We start from the raw sequence: 19,464 nt of genomic DNA, 5'->3' as shown, positions 1-19,464 counted from the left end.
TCGGTATTGCTTCGTTCGGTTACGTATTGCTCACCATCACCATCCTACCATCACCATCCACCACCACCACCATCACCACCATCACTCACCACCATCACCACCACCACTATGACCACCACTACCACCATCACCTACCATCATCACCACCACCATCACCACCACCATCACCATTACCGCACCACCACCACCACCATTACCACCACCACCACCACCACCATCAACACCACCTCACCACCACCATCCACCAATACACCACTATCACACCACCACACTCACCAACACCACCACCACCACCACTACCACACCACCAACACACCCTCACCACCACCATTACCACCACCACCACCACCACCACCACTATCACCACCACCACCCTCACCATCTTACCACACACACTACCACCACCTATAACCACCACCATCACACCACCCTCACCACCACCACACCACCATTCCCACCAATATCACCACCACCATCACCACCACCCTCCACCACCACCATCACCACTACCACCAATCACCACACCACCCTCACCATCACCACCACCACCACCATTACACCACTATCACCACCACCCTCACCATCACCATTACCACCACCATCACCATCACCACCACCTATCACCACCACCACCACCTGCCCACCCACCTCCATAACCATTACCACCACTACCACCCACCACCCCTCCACCATCACCAACACCACCACCATCACCATCACCACCACCATCACCACCACAACCCTCACCACCACCACCACCACCACCATACCACAACCATCACCACCACCATCACCACCACCCACCACCACCACCCTCACCATCACCACCACCATCACCACACCACTATCACCACAACCACACCACCACCCCCACCACCACCACCACCACCACCACCACCATCACCACCACCATCACCACAACCATCACCACCACCATCACCATTACCACCACTATCACCACCACACATCACTACATCCCCACCACCACCACCACCATCACACCACTAACACCACCACCATCATCCCTGCATCACCACCTCACCATCACCACCACCACCACCATTACCACCACCACCATCACCCACCACCACATCACCATCACCCACCACCACCACCATTTCCACCTATCACCACCACCCTCCACCATCACCGTACCACCACCATCACCATCACCACCACCTATCACCACCACCACCCTCACCATCACCACCACCATCACCATTACCACCACCTATCACCACCACCCTCACCATCACCATTACCACCATCACCATCACCACCACTATCAACACCACCACCTCCACCATCACCACCACCATCACCATGCCACCACTCTCACCACCACCTCATCACCACCCTCACCACCACCCTCACCATCCACCACCATCACCATTACCACCACTATCACCACCACACATCATCACCACCCTCACCACCACTATCCACCACCATCACCTGCCACGCCTACATCAGGGTGGCAGCTGTCAACTTACAAATTACAATCTTTTCCAGCAAAATATTTGTGTATTTTTATTGCATAATTCAACCCAGTGAACAGCCTTTCCTAGCTGACTGATTGACTGTATGACTGACTGAATGACGGCCTGACTGGCTGTATGTATGACAGCCTAATTGACTGTATACTGACTGAATGACCCTGACCAAACACCCACCGTATGTATGACGGCCTAATTGACTGTATGACTGACTGAATAGCGGCCTGTGGCTGTATGTATGACAGCTATTGGCTGTATGACTGACTGAATGAGGGCCTGGTTGACTGTATGTATGACGAAACTATGTATGACCTAATAATTGACTGTATGACTGACTGAGTGAGGGGCCTGGCTGACTGTATGTACGACGGCCTAATTGACTGTATGACTGACTGAGTGAGGGCCTGGCTGACTGCATGACTGAATAAGGGACCTAGTTGCTGTATGCATGACCTAATTGACTGCATGATTGTCTTTCATGGCCTGAGTGACCGTATGATTGACTTAAATGACGATCTGACCATATGACCTGATTGTACTTGACGACCTAACTAACAGTATGACGACCTAACTAACAGTATGCCGACCTAACTAACAGTATGACGACCTAACTAACAGTATGACGACCAAACTAACAGTATGACGACCAAACTAACAGTATGCCGACCTAATAACAGTATGACGACCCTAACTAACAGTATGCCGACCTAACCCAACAAACCCAACAACAAACACCCAACAACACCCCAACAACAACACCAACAACAACCACCAACAACAACCCCAACAACAACCCAACAACAAACACCAACAACAAACACCAAAACAACCACCAACAACAAACACCAACAACAACCCAACACAAACCCAACAACAAACACCAACAACAAACACCAACAACAAACACCAACAACAAAAACCCTAACTAACAGTATGCCGACCTAACTAACAGTATGACGACCTAACTAGTATGACAACCTAACTAACAGTATGACGACCTAACTAACAGTATGACGACCTAACTAACAGTATGCCGACCTAACTAACAGTATGCCGACCTAACTAACAGTATGACGACCTAACTAACAGTATGACGACCTAACTAACAGTATGACGACCGAACTAACAGTATGCCGACCTAACTAACAGTATGACGACCTAACTAACAGTATGCCGACCTAACTAACTGTATGACGGCTACAACAACAACACGTCCATCACTCGACATTGTTTACATTCTCAGCAACAACAACAACAACATGTACACTTCAGATTATAAATGGCAGATAAGGTCACTAATTCAAAACTTTTAAGATAATTAATTTCTTACTTTACTGAATTGTGGATATAAAAGTACATAGGAAGTACTGATACGAATTGATGACGTGAAGAATAATATGTGGATTCCTTTTACCGTCACCTTTCACACTCCTCTTCCACCCCTCCCCCTGACCCTTGACCCATCCCACGGCAGTAAAGTGAAGGATGAGTGAAGGTAAAAGATAAGTAATGGATTGATCAGAAAGTGTGCTAGGTCTCGTCACCCTCTTCTTCATTTTTACTATCACATCTTTAGAGTACAGTAATGAAGTGAACTGTATCCAAGACTAAACAAACTGTAACTGTACTGTATTTCCTAAACATGTCCTCATACTGATATTTCTGAGGATAGTTTCTAATCCCCGTCGAGGCATCACCATTATGACTTCACCACCTGTACTTTATACCTGGAGGGCTGCGGAGGCATAGTGGATATAACACTCACCTCATGACCCCAAGGTTGGTGGGTTGAGTCTCGCAGTCAGTCCTGTTCCACCCAGCTGTACGGCCCGTCCCAACTTTACAATTCTGCCCCACCATCACCAAACTGCCCCTGCCCACCATCACCAAACTCTGCCCCAACCATCACCAATTCTGCCCCACCCATCACCAAACTGCCCCTGCCCCACCCATCACCAAACTGCCCCTGCCCCACCCATCACCAAACTGCCCCTGCCCCACCCATCACAACACCCATTTTCATTCTATACCTAAACCAGTTCTAGTGAGAATACATGTAACTCCTTAACTTATATTACAGGAGCAAGATGGTTAAAATGGTGTACACTTTGGAGAGAGACTTTACTTGGCCTTTAGTGCATGATTGTCTTCTTTAATAGGAAACTATACCAGAAACCGGACGATGAACCTCACACAACCCGGGTTTAATATATCTACTACCATGTTAAATGCAGCATCGAAGACATCAGCAGCCGCCTCCGTAATCATAAATGCTGATGTTAGTTGTTAAAAGTACAGGAGTGTTTGTATACCCACCACCCATTAGGTTGTAGTTCAAATGGTCCCCCATCCAATTAAGACTGGGGTCCACTCGGATTAGGACCTCTTATTAAGCCTGCAGATTATAAGACCTCAATCCTAACGGCTAGAGTTAGGTTACACTGGCCCACTGGCGTCTAATAGGCCTGAGTGACCATCCAGTCCATGAGAGCAGACCTACACCACGAGTTACCATGACGAGTACAACACACACACACACACATCACAGTACAAGTGCCACACCCTTGTCCCACCATCAACACACACACACACACACACATCACAGTACAAGTGCCACACCCTTGTCCCACCATCAACACACAACACACACACACACACACATCACAGTACAAGAGCCACACCCTTGTCCCACCATCAACACACACACACACACACACATCACAGTACAAGGGCACACCCTTGTCCCACCATCAACACACACACACACACACGACAATTACAAGAGCCACACCTTGTCCCACCATCAACACACACACACACACACATCACAGTACAAAGACCACACCCTTGTCCCACCATCAACACACACACACACACACACACATCACAGTACAAAGAGCCACACCCATGTCCCACCATCAACACACACACACACACGACAGTACAAAGAGCCACTGTGTCCCTACATCAGCACACACACACACACATCACAGTGAGCCACCTTGTCCCACCATCAGCACACACACACACACACATCACAGTACAAAGAGCCACACCCTTGTCCCACCATCAACACACACGACAGCAGGTCCTTCTATACTGTAGTCTTCCGGGTCGTGTCATCTACAAGGACCTGCTACACCACCTGAACACCTCAAGTGCCCTGGTCAGTTATAGTTGATCATTTATTCTATTTTTCAACTAGTTCAGATTCAGCCAAACGGAAGGTCAAATTACAAAGGTTAGGAATATATATGAATTTATACCTTTTAAAATAACTGTAATATATAGGAAACAAAGAAACAATCTATACTAAAGTTGTCTCAGTCAGTAAGTCAACAGTCAATCAGTCTTAATAACAGTACACAGAACCCTGACCACCACTGCCACAAACAGTCGAGACTTTTGTATCTAAATTACAGTCACAGGAGGAGCCCAGGTGATGGTAGTGGTAGTGGCAGTGATAGTGGCGGTGATGGTGGTGGTGGTAGTGGCAGTGATAGTGGCGGTGATGGTGCGGTGGTAGTGGTGGTGATGGTGGTAGTGGATGATGGTAGTGGGCGTGATAGTGGCGGTGATGGTGGTGGTGGTAGTGGTGGTGATGGTGGTAGTGGTGGTGATGGTGGTAGTGGCGGTGATAGTGGTGGTGATGGTGGTAGTGGTGGTGGTAGTGGTGGTGATGGTGGTAGTGGCGGTGATAGTGGTGGTGATGGTGGTAGTGGTGGTGGTAGTGGTGGTGATGGTGGTAGTGGCGGTGATAGTGGTGGTGATGGTGGTAGTGGTGGTAGGTATCCTGTTGCAGCACGTCATCAGGAAGGGAAGGCAGCGGGGGTCGACCTTGGAGGTAGTCGTGGCCGGGGTGTACACAAGGGAGCGTCCGGCAGATGACTCCGTTATTAATTTATTGATACGTTCAGTAGTGGATGCGGAGGAGACCCCCTACAGCCATGTTGTGTGTGACGTACTGTTATGTAATGTAACCTGTTCGTGTTATGTGTTGTGTAGTAAAACTGTGTTATGTAGTGTAATTGTGTTAGTAATGTAACTGTGTTATGTAGTGTTATGTGTTATGTAGTAACGTGTTATGTAGTGTAATTGTTATGTAGTGTAACTGTGTTATGTAGTGTTATGTGTTATGTAGTGTAATTGTGTTATGTAGTGTATGTGTTATGTAGTGTAACTGTGTTATGTAAGGTTATGTGTTATGTAGTGTAACAGGTTATGTAGTGTTATGTGTTATGTAGTAACTGTAAGTAGTGTAAATGTGTAGTGTAATTGTGTTATGTAGTGTAATTGTTATGTAGTGTAATTGTGTTATGTAGTGTTATGTGTTATGTAGTGTAATTATGTAGTGTATAGTAGTGTAATTGTGTTATGTAGTGTTATGTGTTATGTAGGTAACTGTGTTATGTAGTGTTATGTGTTATGTAGTAACTGTGTTATGTAGTGTTATGTGTTATGTGCGTAATTGTGTTATGTAGTGTTTATGTGTTACGTAGTGTAATGTGTTATGTAGTGTTATGTGTTATGTAGTGTAACTTGTGTTATGTAGTGTTATGTGTTATGTAGTGTAATTGTGTTATGTAGTGTTATGTGTTATGTAGTGTAATTGTGTTATGTAGTGTTATGTGTTATGTAGTGTAATTGTGTTATGTAGTGTAATTGTGTTATGTAGTGTAACTGTGTTATGTAGTGTTATATGCGTAGTGTAATTGTGTTATGTAGTAATTAAAAGTAGTGCTCGTGTAACTGTGTTATGTAGGGCGTAGTGTAACAGCGTTGTGTTATGTAGTGAAGGTAACTGTGCGTAAGCGGAATTGTGTTGTAGTGTAATTGTGTTAGTAGTAGTAATTGTCATATGTAGTAGTAACTGTGTTATGTAGTGTTATGTGTTATGTAGTGTAATTGTGTTATAGTGTTATGTGTTCGTTATGTAGTGTAATTGTGTTATGTAGCAACGTGATGTAATTGTGTTATGTAGTATAAACTGTGTTATGTAGTGTGTTGCGTTGTGCGTTAAATAGTAATTGTGTTATGTAGTGTAATTGTGTGATATGTAGTGTAACTGGTGTTATGTAGTGTAACTGTGTTATGTAGTGTGTTGCGTAGCGTAATTGTGTTATGCAGCGCAGCGTAGTGTAACAATGATGTATTATGTAGTGTTATGTGTTATGTGTTGTAATTGTGTTATGTAGTGTTATGTGTTATGTAGTGTAATTGTGTTATGTAGTGTAACTGTGTTATGTAGTGCAATTGTGCGGTGCGCAACCGTAAGTGGTGTAATGCAACCGTGTTATGTAGCGTTGGCGGTTATGGTGAAACGGCGTGTAGTGTAATTCAGGTTATGTAGTGTAACCGTGTTATGTAGTGTTATGTGTTGTCGTAGCGTTATGTTGGCGCAACTGCGTTAATATGCAGCGTACTGGCGTTAAAGCGTTATGCGTCATGCAGTAAACCGTGTTACGTAATTGTGTTGCGCAAATATTGTGTTATGATTATGCGTGCGTAGTGTAATTGTGTTATGTAGCGTTATGGCAGTGTAATCTGTGTGCAACCGTGCTGCGTAGTGTAACGCGAACCGTGTTGGTGTTATGTAGTGTAACTGTGTTGCGTAGTGTTATCGTGTTATGTAGTGTAATTGTGTTATGTAGTGTTATGTGTTGCGTAGTGTAACTGTGTTATGTAGTGCAATTGTGTTATGTAGTGTAACTGTGTTATGTAGTGTTATGTGTTATGTAGATGTAAACTGTGTTATGTAGTGTTAAGTGCGTTATGTAGTAATTGTGTTATGTAGTGTTATGTTATGTAGTGTAACCGTGTGGCGAAAACTGCGAGTGTTATGTGTTGGTGTAGTGCAATGTGTTATGTAGTATAGGTTATGTAGTGCAATTGTGTTATGGTGTGTTATGTTGGCGATAGTGTAACCGTGTTGGTGTATGGCAAGTTATGTGTTGGCGTAGTGTAACTGTGTTGGCGTAACGTTATGCGTTATGTAGTGTAATTGTGTTATGCAGTGTTATGTGTGTAACTGTGTTATGTAGTGTTATGTGTTGCGTAGTGCGTAACTGTGTTATGTAGTGCTGGCGTGTTATGTAGTGTAATTGCGTTATGTAGTGCGGTAAAACTGGCGTAGTGTAACGTGTTTGTAGTGTAACTGTTATGTAGCAAGCTATGTAGTGTAATTGTGTTATGTAGTGTTATGTGTTATGTAGTGTAATTAAGGCGTAGTTATGCGTTATGGTGTAATTGTGTTACGTAGTGCTTGCGTGTTATGTAGTGTAATTGTGTTATGTAGTGTAATGTGTTATGTAGTGTAATTGTGTTATGTAGTGCAACTGTGTTGGGCGTGTTATGCGTGTTATGTAGTGTTCAGCGTGTAGTGTTATGTGTTGCGTAGTGTAACCGTGTTAAAAGTTATGTAGTGTAATTGTGTTATGTAGTGTTGCGTGTTATGTAGTGTAACCTGTATGTAGTGTTATGTGTTATGTAGTGTAATCAGTTATGTAGTGTTATGTTATGTAGTGTAATTGTGTTATGTAGTATGTTGCGTAGTAATTGTGTTATGTAGTGTTATGTGTTGCGTAGTGCGTAATTGTGCGTAGCGTTATGTGTTGCGTAGTAATCTGTGTGTACGTAGTGTAATTCGTGTTATGAGGTGTAAGAGTGCTGCAGTAACCGTGCCGCAGTGTTAGTGTTGCGTAGTAACTGCGTTGCGTAGTGTTATGTGCTGGAATCGTGTTGCGTAGTGTTACGTTATGTAGCAATGTGTTATGTAGTGTAATCACGCGTAAAGGTGGTGTAGTGGTTATGTAGTAATGCGTTATGTAGTGTTATGTGTTATGTAGTAATTGTGTAGTGTTATGTGTTATAAATTGTGTTATGTAGTGTTATGTGTTATGTAGTGTTATGTGTTATGTAGTGTAATTGTAAGCGTTATATGTAGTTATGTAAAGTGTAAATTGTGTTATACAGTGTTATGTGTTATGTGATTGTGTTATAGTTATTATGTGGTTATGAGGTTTATGTAAGTAATTCTGTAGAGCAAATATGTATCGTGTAGTTATTATATGTATTCTCTTGCGTTGACGCACATATGTTCATGTTATACATGTAGTTTACATACATACACATGTACACAAGCAACACATACATCACCTGCAACAGAGTCATCCAGAATACGCACTGCAAAGAAGTCCACCTACCAGCAACACCTGAGAGCAGACCAACATCAGTCAATGGTATGGTAAGCTAAAGAACTCTGTGACTAAACAATATGACACACCCTCCTTCCTTAGCCATCTCACTAATGTTGACGCAGCTGAGCAAAAAAATAACCATTTCGCTACTATATGCCAGACGTCTTTCACGGCTTGACCAATCTCCTCATACCTACCAGCCCCTTCCTGACTTAGTAGAGAATTTGACGTAGCAAAACGCCTGGAACTAAAATTAAAGCTCTACCACCCCCATTGACTTCACCAATGAACTATTCAAGAGCCCCGGAGCTATAAACCCCTCTGTTCATCATCAATGCTTTCAGTCAAGCCAGATGCCCAGCTGACTGGAATCTCTATATCAATCACCAGTGTCCCAACCAGTTACGACCTATTCCCCAATCACAACCTGTGAAAGCTGTTTGGCTAGGGTATGATATTGCAGGAGTCGTAGATCAGCATGGCAACATGCTTCCTCCACCACTGTTTTCTTATCATATACCGCCATCCGAGAAACGAAAAACGCTCCAGCTGTCGCCTTCATTGATTTTCACTAAACGCGTTCGACCTAGTCGACCACAATATAATCATAAAGCTATTGACCTCGCCTGGAGAGAAGTCTTCCATACCATGGCTACAGACTTCCTCAGTGACCGACGCCAAGTTGCGCTTTCCGAGGGGCTGTCTCCACCTTTCAGTCACCACCCTGGTCCCCTGCAGGGCACCAAGATGGGACCATCATTCCCTTATGCTCATCAATGATGCCCTAAGAGAAACCCCCTTCCTGTGGAAATATGTCGACGACTCCACCATTGGGATCAGCGTCAACTCTGCTCCCAACTATACCGCCTTCAGGATTTAAACAGTTCCAAAACTGGGCCACCAACACAACCACCACCATCTCAAGACAATGGAGGCACATCAACCCTCTCCGACATTGTCCCACCTCCTTCATTACCAGATCCTGAACACACTCCAGGTTAGAGATTCCACGAAGCTCACGTCACCATAGACAACAAACTAAATTGAAACCACACGTCAGTTATCCTCCAGTTTCTGTCTCCCACCCACCCTCCGCCGACTCAAGTCCCCCGGAGTTCCCGCACACATCCCCCAGTGTATACACAACATCTACATTCCAAGTCACTGCCCACCCACACACATTCCTCCCCAACACACACACAACACACAACACCTAAAAAGCAAAAAAGAGGGCATACCTCCTTCCCTTTCCACACATATCAAGCAAAGTTCACACTGACCCTTTCGACTCTCACTGACCATCACCACGGCCTCATCTGCAAATTTGGTAAGAAGCTTCTACACCATCCCCGACACCGGCCCCTACTACCACCTGAGATCCCCTGTCCGAGAATTGCTGTTCGACACCACAACCGCATCCAGCCCATACGTGCACGAACTGATCGCTATAAGAACAGCCCAGTCCCAACCATTGTAAAAATTATCAATAACATGTAATAAATCAGTGTATTCACTCCCAGTAAACACTGCTCCCTACACTGTCACTATGTTGAAATGAACTGTATTTTGAGCTGATCCCCATCTAAGTTACTATATGTCTTATTTGTGTCACTTATGTCACTTGTATATTATTTGTAATTCGTAACCCATTCCCCAAATATGTAACTGTATATTTTCAGCCTTCTGGCTGCCAAGCTCTTTCAATAAACCGTTAATTATTATTATTACATATGAACACACACGCGCGCACGCTACACACCACACACACACACACATACATACACACCCACTATACGCTACACTCACTCATACGTACACAAACACATGTACACACAACCCTAGTATTAAGACAGTATTAACCCTGAGATACAGTATAGTTAATGTATGTATGTTTTTTGTTCAGTATTGTGTGTGTGTGTGTGTACAGTATCGTCTTATATCATGAAAAACAAATGAGACACGATTTTTTTTAACTCTGCCTTTTGCAAATGTTGATAGAGTGACACAAACTAGATACCACTATTATCCAACTCACCCTGAGAGAAGAGAAGAGAAGAGAAGAGAAGAGAAGAGAAGAGAAGAGAAGAGAAGAGAACAAGCATATCTACAAATAACATAAGGAGAAATAAGGAGAAATAATAAATAAGGAGAAAAAAAATCTTGATACCGATTAGAAGATTTTTATACAGCAGCAGGAGGAGGAGGAGGAGGAGGGATCTATGACTCAAAGCTCTAGGAGAAAACGGGAAGAGGTAAACATTTCTTCACGCTCACCACAACATCCTTCACGCCCCACAACACACCTTGAGTTCTCACCTTGTGTTTACGTTTTATTCTTTTATACTGGGATACGGAAACGGATCTAGTTACGTCTCCTCGCCCTTGAGTGTATGTGTTGAATATGGGATGCACAATAAACTAGCTGGTCCCCTGGCAAAATTTAAAAACTCCTTGAGTACGATGACCTACACCCCCTGAGTACATTAAGTCAACCTGGTATTATATCTTAACCCCTTTAAGTACTATGGTTTAATCCAGAGTACAATGTGTACTCTATTGAGTAAGATGTCTTGAGCCTTTTAAGGTCGATGACTTCACCTCTTGAGTACAATATATTACCAACTGAGTAAGATATTGTAACCCCATGAGTACAATGACTTAACTCCTTGAGGACAATGTCTTAATCCCTTGAATATGATGTTTTAACTCTCTTAAGACGATAGAGTTGTTCATTCATGTAACTGTGTCCACCTTGGATGATGGTTCATACAGTACTTAGTCTGTTAGTTTACCATTATTGGGTACTAAAGTAAACTAGTTACTGGCTTTACAACAGTCATAGCTCAGTAATGGTGTAGAGTATCCCATATATACTGACTACACAGGTACAGCCTTCATACAGAATACAGCTGAATGATTAGATACATCCCCAAGCGATTGTCCAGTCATCACTCAGAGGCCAACACGACGTAACCTTTTGCTCGGGAAAATGTGATGTGTGAGTCAGTCTATTCGTGAAGTTGTTTCGTCTTTGTTGCGTCCTTGTTTCGTCTTTGTTTCGTTTGTGACCTCGAATGATTCCCCTGTTTCATGTATTGTATAATGAAGCTAAGGAATTTGAGAAATATCTCTGATCTACCTACCCAAGTCACAGCTAGAGGTGGCCAAATTCCCGGGATCTTGGGATTCAGGGCGTAAGTGGTTATGTTTATTTCCTGGAAATTTGATTCAAATCCCGGGATTCTTATTGTTATTCCTTATCTCTGATTTGCACTGTGTGAAATACAAAAACGCATGAGAGAGAGAGAGAGGGGGGGAGGGGCTAGAGCGAGTCTGACAGAAGTGACTCGTACCGTTCCTGTACACTTCTGGGTACTGGCCTTAGTCGTGTTTATCTCCGTGCAGAGGTGTGTTGACTGTCGAGTAATCTGTCTGTATATGATGCCAAATTGCAAGCCATTATATAATGGTGTATCTTGGCTTGCATGATACGGAGTACGGACATGTGACTCATATGATAGATTAATTAATTAAAATTTTGCTTGTTTAATCAGATTATGTACCTAATTTTACACCAGTAGCGCAAGTTAATAAAGAGAACTTTGCTTCAATGTAATATAATTTATCAAATCAATTGCCTATCAAATAACCTACAGGTACTACACTAATGAAGTATGTAGGGTTAGCATATAGCATTAGTTAGTACAAATATCACCTGATGCGGGGAATCCTGGGAAATATCCTGGTTTGTCCCAGAATCCCGGGATGCTAAGAAACCCCCAAAACAGGAAACCCTAGTTGCTATGTCGGGGGAGGGAAGGAGGTGGTCTGTGTAGGATTCACCTATTGTTCTTGATGGTCTTGTCCAGGACCATTACGAAGCTCAGTGTTGTAAATGAGTGGTGTTGCTTCCCAGTCTTCAGCTCGTAACTGTTCTATAGGTCTACCATCCTCTATGTGAAGAAGTACTTCCTTATAGTCTCTCTGCCTCACAACTTGGCGAGCTTGAGTATGTGACCTGTGTTTGCTGCGGCTGATATCATAAAGAAGTGATCTGAGTTTACGTCTTCCATCCCTATTAGGATTTGGAATGTCTCTATGAGGTCCGGTCTGTTGTTTCTTTCCTCAAGACTTACCACTTTGAAGTCCTTCCTCCTACTTATACATAATCATAATGACTATTTTCAGGAATAATCCTCGTCGCTGTGTTGCACCTTTATAGTTGTGTGATGTCTTTTATAAGGTGCGGCATCCTTGTCTGTATATAGTAGTCCACAAGGGGACGATACACCAGATTTATAGGGATGAATAAGCTTCTTCATATTATATTCAATGGGAAAACTTAGGTTTGCCAGAACTTGGTTGACTTTCTTCAAAGTCCCAACTTATTGCGCTACTTTCACTGACTGGTTTGTCACTATGTCTTGGCCTTTTCCTGATCTACAAATCCAAGACAGGAAAGTGTTCTTCACAAATTACTGTAGTTGTTCTCTGGGTTATTGTGCCCCAAAGTCTTACACTTTCCTGTGTTAAAAAGCATCTGTAAATCCAGCAACTGTTTGAAAAGTTCAGCGCTAACAATTTTACAAGGGCAAGATATCTTCCACACTCACCACCTTTCTATAAATTGTCGCATCGTCCGCAAACTTGAAGCTGTGGCTCGATATATTTTCATTAATATTGTTTACGTATATGAAGCACCGTCCAAGGATAGGGCCTCCAGGTACTCCACTAAGAAACTATTTCTATTCTGTACTCCATTTAGGACTCTGTTCCCTGTCTTCGAGTCAGTCCTTAATCCACCACGATATTTTCCCTGAGATGCCATGTGCCTGGATATTAGAGGTTGGCCTTGCATGTAGGACTTTGTAAAAAGTCTTAAAAAAACAAAACATGTACAACGCATCAACTGGTAATCCTTGATCAACATAGTCTGTTACCGTTCCTGAGAGTGTGACCAAATCTGTCATTACGATGTTTGAAACAGAAGTGACGATACTACCATACACAGTAATTGTTTTTACTATCGTTTTGGCTCTAATGTCTCTGCTTTTGTTGTTGATGGTGACAGTGTGGGAAGATTAGGTCGTGTCCCGAGGTGGTCCCTCTCCCTACCTCAAGGCTGAGAATACCTCCTCCCACCACGTCCAGCGTAATGACGTCACAGGTAGGTAGCACCAGCACCGGGGACTTACCTAATCTCTCCGCGCCCGCCCCGGGACAGTACCACCACCACCAAGGACAGTAATTACCAAACCCTACAGGTACTCTAAACTAATTCACACCGAACCTAACCTAACCTAACCTAACCTAACCTAACCTAACCTACCCTATCCTAATCTAACTTAACCAACACAGCTTAACCTAACCTAACCTAACCGAATCTGTTATATAAGAAGCCAGACCTTAACTGTTAACCGTGTGTGCAGCAAGGAGAGAGGGGGAGGGGGAGAAGAAGAGTAAATGGAGGAAAAGAGGAGAAGGAGGACGAGGACAAAGACGAGACGGACGAGGACAAAGACGAGGAGGACGAGAACAAAGACGAGAGGACGAGAACAAAGACGAGGAGGACGAGAACAAAGACGAGACGGACGAGGACAAAGACGAGAGACGGACGAGAACAAAGGAGAGGACAGAGGAACAAAGACGAGACGGACGAGAACAAAGACGAGACGGACGAGAACAAAGAAGAGACGGACGAGAACAAAGACGACGGACGAGGACAAAGACGAGACGGACGAGAACAAAGACGAGAGATGAGGAAAAAGACGAGACGACGAGGACAAAGACGAGACGGACGAGAACAAAGACGATGACGAGAACAAAGACGACGGACGAGGACAAAGACGAGACGGATGAGAACAAAGACGAGAGGACGAGAAAAGCATGAGACGGATGAGGACAAAGACGAGACGAACGAGAAAAAGACGAGAGGACGAGAACAAAGACGAGACGGACGAGGACAAAGACGAGACGGACGAGAACAAAGACGAGACGGACGAGAACAAAGACGAGACGGACGAGGACAAAGACGACGAACGAGAACAAAGACGAGACGGACGAGAACAGACGAGACGGACGAGGACAAAGACGAGACGAACGAGAACAAAGACGAGGAGGACGAGAACAAAGACGACGGACGAGGACAAAGACGAGACGGACGAGAACAAAGACGAGACGGACGAGAACAAAGACGAGACGGACGAGGACAAAGACGAGACGGACGAGAACAAAGACGAGGAGGACGAGAACAAAGACGAGACGAATGAGGACAAAGACGAGACGAGATGAGAACAAAGACGAGACGGACGAGGAAAAGACGACGGACGAGAACAAAGACGAGACGGACGAGAACAAAGACGAGACGGACGAGGACAAAGACGAGACGGACGAGAACAAAGACGAGGAGGACGAGAACAAAGACGAGACGGACGAGGACAAAGACGACGAACGAGAACAAAGACGAGACGGACGAGAAAAAGACAAGAGACGGACGAGAACAAAGACGAGGAGGATAAGGACAAGGACGAGAACAGACGAGGAGGACGAGAACAAAGACGAGACGGACGAGGACAAAGACGAGAACAGGAAGATGACAAGGAAAAAGTGCCACTATTATACACAACAACAGGAGAACAACAAGAGTCAGCAACACAATCAAAGCACAGTGAAGGTAGGGAATGAAGAGAGAGAGAGAGAGAGAGAGAGAGAGAGAGAGAGAGAGAGAGAGAGAGAGAGAGAGAGAGAGAGAGATCTACTAGCAGGAGTATTATGTAAACAAACACTATCAACAAACCATTTACATCCTCAACCAAAGACTGAAACACGAACATACATACATACATACATACATTCCATTACATACATACGCGCTTACACATAATCAAAACATATTAAACTTTAAACACATCCAGCGCCCAGCCCGTTAGAATGAACCCTCACCCAAGTTGTTCTAGCACAGTGAAGGACAGGTGGTTAATCACTGTCCAATTATGTAAACAAACATTACTCCCTCACATACAACACAACACAATATCAAAAACATTCCTGTTGCTTAATACGCCGCCAAACAACTTCTACAACTACACTAAACATTAATAAAAGAGTCGTAACGATATGGAAACCTCAGAACTTATTAAATGTTTGGTGGCTTCTGTTTTATTCCCGTAAGTTAGCATCATCCCCACTCTCCATCTGATCGGCTCTTCCCTCTTCGTATCACAAGTCATAACAATTTAGCCTATAATTATTGCCCAGACGGGTGTTATAGACTGTTATACTATTCCCACTAATAATTATATCCCGTCATGTATAACAATGCCCAAAGCGTCATGAGTTATGGGCAGACCAACAGAAGGCTTATAACATTATCGTGACTCCAACAAATCTCCCGCCCCAACCCAACCTAACCCGTCCCCTCCTAACCTAACCTGGGATCCTCTAATCTAACCTAACCTGTCTCCTCCTAACCCAACCTGGGATCCCTCCCAATCCAACCTAACCTGGCCCCTCCAACCTAACCTGGGATCCTCCTAATCTAACCTAACCAGTCTCCTAACCCCAACTGGGATCCCTCCTAATCTAACCTAACCTGTCTCCTCCTAACCAACCTCTTCCTCCAACCCAACCTGGGATCCTCCTAATCTAACCCAACCTCCCCTCCCAACCTAACCCGATCCTCCTAATCTAACCTAACCAACCTCCTCAATCTAAACCACCTCTCCTCCAACTAACTCAAATCAGTCTCCTCCAACCCAACCTCAGATCCTCCAATCAAACCCAACCTGGTTCTCCTCCAAACTCAACCAAGTCCCTCCCAATCAACCCCAACCCTAACCCAACTCCGTCCTCCCAACCAAACTGATCCCTCCAACCCAACCCCAAAGGTCCCCTCCCAACCCAACCTGTCTCCTCCCTAACCCAACCTGGGATCCTCCCAACCTAACCTAACCTGTCCCCTCCCAACCAACCTCCGTCTCCTCCTAACCTAACCCAACCCAACCCAACCTGGTTCTCCCAACCCAACCCGGGATCCTCCAACCCAACCCAACCTGTCCCTCCCCAATCCAACCTGGGCCTCCCAACCTAACCTGGGATCTCCTAACCGAACCTAACCTTGTCTCCACCTAATCTGAACCTCAACCCAACCAACCCAACCTAACCTGAGTCTCCTCCCCAATCTAACCTCTGTCTTCTTAACCCAACCTCTGTGTCTCTCCCTATCAACCTAACCTAACCTCTCCTAACCTAACTGTCTCCTCCCAACCTAACCTCTGTCTCCCTAACCTAACCTGGTCTCCTCCCAACATAACCTCTGGTCTCCTCCTAACCTAACCCCACCTGAGTTCCTAACCCAACTTGGTTCCCAACCTAACCTGTCTACCTCCCAACCCAACCTCTGTGTCCTCCTAACCTAACCTCTGCATCCTCCCTAACCCAACCTCTGTCTCCTCCTAACCTAACCTAACCTGTCTCACTCCTAACCTAACCTGGCTTCCTCCTAACCTAACCTCTGTCTCCCTCCCAACCTAACCTCTGTCTCTCCTAACCTAACCCAACCTGCTCTCCTCCCAACCAACCTCCTAATCTAACCTCTGTCTTCCTCCTCTAACCTAACCTGGTCTCCAACCTAACCTGTCTCCTCCTAACCTAACCTAACCCAACCTAACCTCGGTCTCCTCCCTAACCAACCTGTCTCCTAACCCAACCTCTGGGTCTCTCCCTCCCAACCCAACCTCTGGCCTTCTCTTAACCCTCAACCTAACCCAACCTGGGTCCTCCAACCTAACTCGGGTCTCCTAACCTAACCTGGCCCTCCTCCTAACCTCTGCCTCCTAACCCAACCCAACCCAACCTGGGCCTCCTAACCCAACTTGCTTCCTCCCAACCCAACCTGTCTCCTCCCAACCCAACCTCTGTCTCCCTCCTAACCCAACCTGGTCTCCTCCTAACCTAACCTCTGAGTCCTCCCTAACCTAACCTGGTCTCCAACCCAACCTCTGGGCTCCTCCTAACCAACCTAACCTAATCTAACCTGTCTCCTCCCCACCTAACCTCTGTCCCTCCCAACCTAACCTGTCTTCCTCCTAACTCCCAACCTTAACCCAATTGGCCTCCCAACCTAACCTGTCCCCTCCTAACCCAACCTGTCTCCCAACCCAACCTCTGTCTCCTCCCAACTCAACCTGGGTCTCCTCTAACCTAACCTGGGTCTCCCTCCCAACCCAACTTCGTTCCTCCCAACCCAACCTGTCTCCTTCCTAACCCAACCTTGAATTCCCTCCCAACCTAACCTCTGGTCTCCTCCTAACCTAACCTGGGTCCCTCCCAACCTAACCTGGGGTCTCCTCCAAACTAACCTGTCTCCCTCCCAACCCAACCTGTCTTCCTCCCAACCTAACCTCATTCCTCCCAACCAAACCTGAGATCCTCCTAACCCAACCTAACCTGATCCCTCCTAACCCAACCTGATATCCCTCCTAATGTAACCCAACCTGGTCCTCCTAACCCAACCTGATCCTCCCAACCCAACCTGAGATCCCTAACTCAACTGATATCTTCCAACTCAACTGACATCCTCCCAACGTAACCCAACCTGGGATCCTCCTAACCTAACCAACTGGGTCTCCTAACCCAACCTGAGATCCCACCTAACCTAACCTGATATCCTCCCTAACGTAACCTAACCTGGTCCTCCTAACCTAACCTAACCTTGAATCTCTCCTAACCTCTAACCTAACCTAACCTGGGTCCCTCCCAACCAACCAACTCCCTCCCAACCCAACTCATCCTGGGATCCCTCCCAATCAACCTGAGATCCCTCCTAACCTAACCTAACCTGGGTCTCCTCCAACCTAACCTGGGCCTCCAAATCTAACCTAACCTGGGATCCTCCATCTAACCTGGGATCCTCCTAACCTAACCTGACCTAACCTGATCCCTCTTGAACAAAAACAAATAAATAAGGGATATTCCAGAAATGGGCTTTAACTATCGGTAAAAACACGTGATTTATTTGTGTGTGGAGGAGGTAGTAGGGTCAGGTGGTGGGCTGGGGAGTGACGGGATAGTAGGGTCAGGTGGTGGGCTGGGGTGGGGTAGTACGGGGATAGTAGTGGGTCAGGTGGTGGCTGGGGGAGGTAGTGGTAGTAGTAGTAAAGGTGGTAGCTGGGGTGGGGGCAGTGACGGGATAGTCGGGTCAGGTGGCTGTGGGGTAGTGACGGGGATAGTAGTGGGGCAGGTGGTGGGCTGGGGAGGTCGGTAGGGTCAGTGGGTGGCTGGGGTGGGTGACAGCAGTAGTTGGGTCAGGTGTGGGCTGGGGTGAGGTAGTGACAGTAGTAGTAGTAGTAGTGGGTCAGGTGGTGGGCTGGGGTGAGGTGAGTAGTAGTAGTATTAGTGGGTCAGGTGGTAGGCTGGGGTGGAGTAGTGACAGTATTAGTAGTAGTAGTAGTAGTGGGTCAGGTGGTGGGCTGGGGTGGGTAGTGACGGTAGTAGTTGTGGGTCAGGTGGTAGGCTGGGGTGGGTAGTGACGGTAGTAGTTGTGGGTCAGGTGGTGGGCTGGGGTAGTGACAGCATCCTCCACCAAACAAGGTTACCGACACCTCACCAGACCTCAGAGGTAAACAAGGTGAACAAGTTTTTAATACCGTGTGAGTATGAGTGTACGTAAGGCGTCTTCACACACACACACACACACACACACACACACACACACACACACACACACACACACACACACACACACACACACACACACACACACACACACACAC

General features: G+C 45.5%; 1 protein-coding gene and 1 pseudogene across 1 annotated transcript; both read left to right on the top strand.

Annotated features, from left to right (window-relative positions):
- Nucleotides 1-14,547: 14,547 nt before the first annotated feature.
- On the top strand, nt 14,548-14,961 carry LOC121869863 (pre-mRNA-splicing factor CWC22 homolog). Its single transcript, XM_042371427.1, has one exon. The coding sequence runs from the start codon at nt 14,548-14,550 to the stop codon at nt 14,959-14,961; it is 414 nt and encodes a 137-aa protein (XP_042227361.1).
- Nucleotides 14,958-19,464, top strand: part of LOC121869864 — a 9,345-nt pseudogene continuing 4,838 nt past the window's right edge.

The sequence above is a fragment of the Homarus americanus genome, unplaced genomic scaffold (genome assembly GCF_018991925.1).
Source record: "Homarus americanus isolate GMGI-L3 unplaced genomic scaffold, GMGI_Hamer_2.0 scaffold39170, whole genome shotgun sequence".
Classification (NCBI taxonomy): domain Eukaryota; kingdom Metazoa; phylum Arthropoda; class Malacostraca; order Decapoda; family Nephropidae; genus Homarus; species Homarus americanus.
Note: the sequence above shows the minus strand (reverse complement) of the source record. Positions and strands in the feature narration are given on the sequence as shown.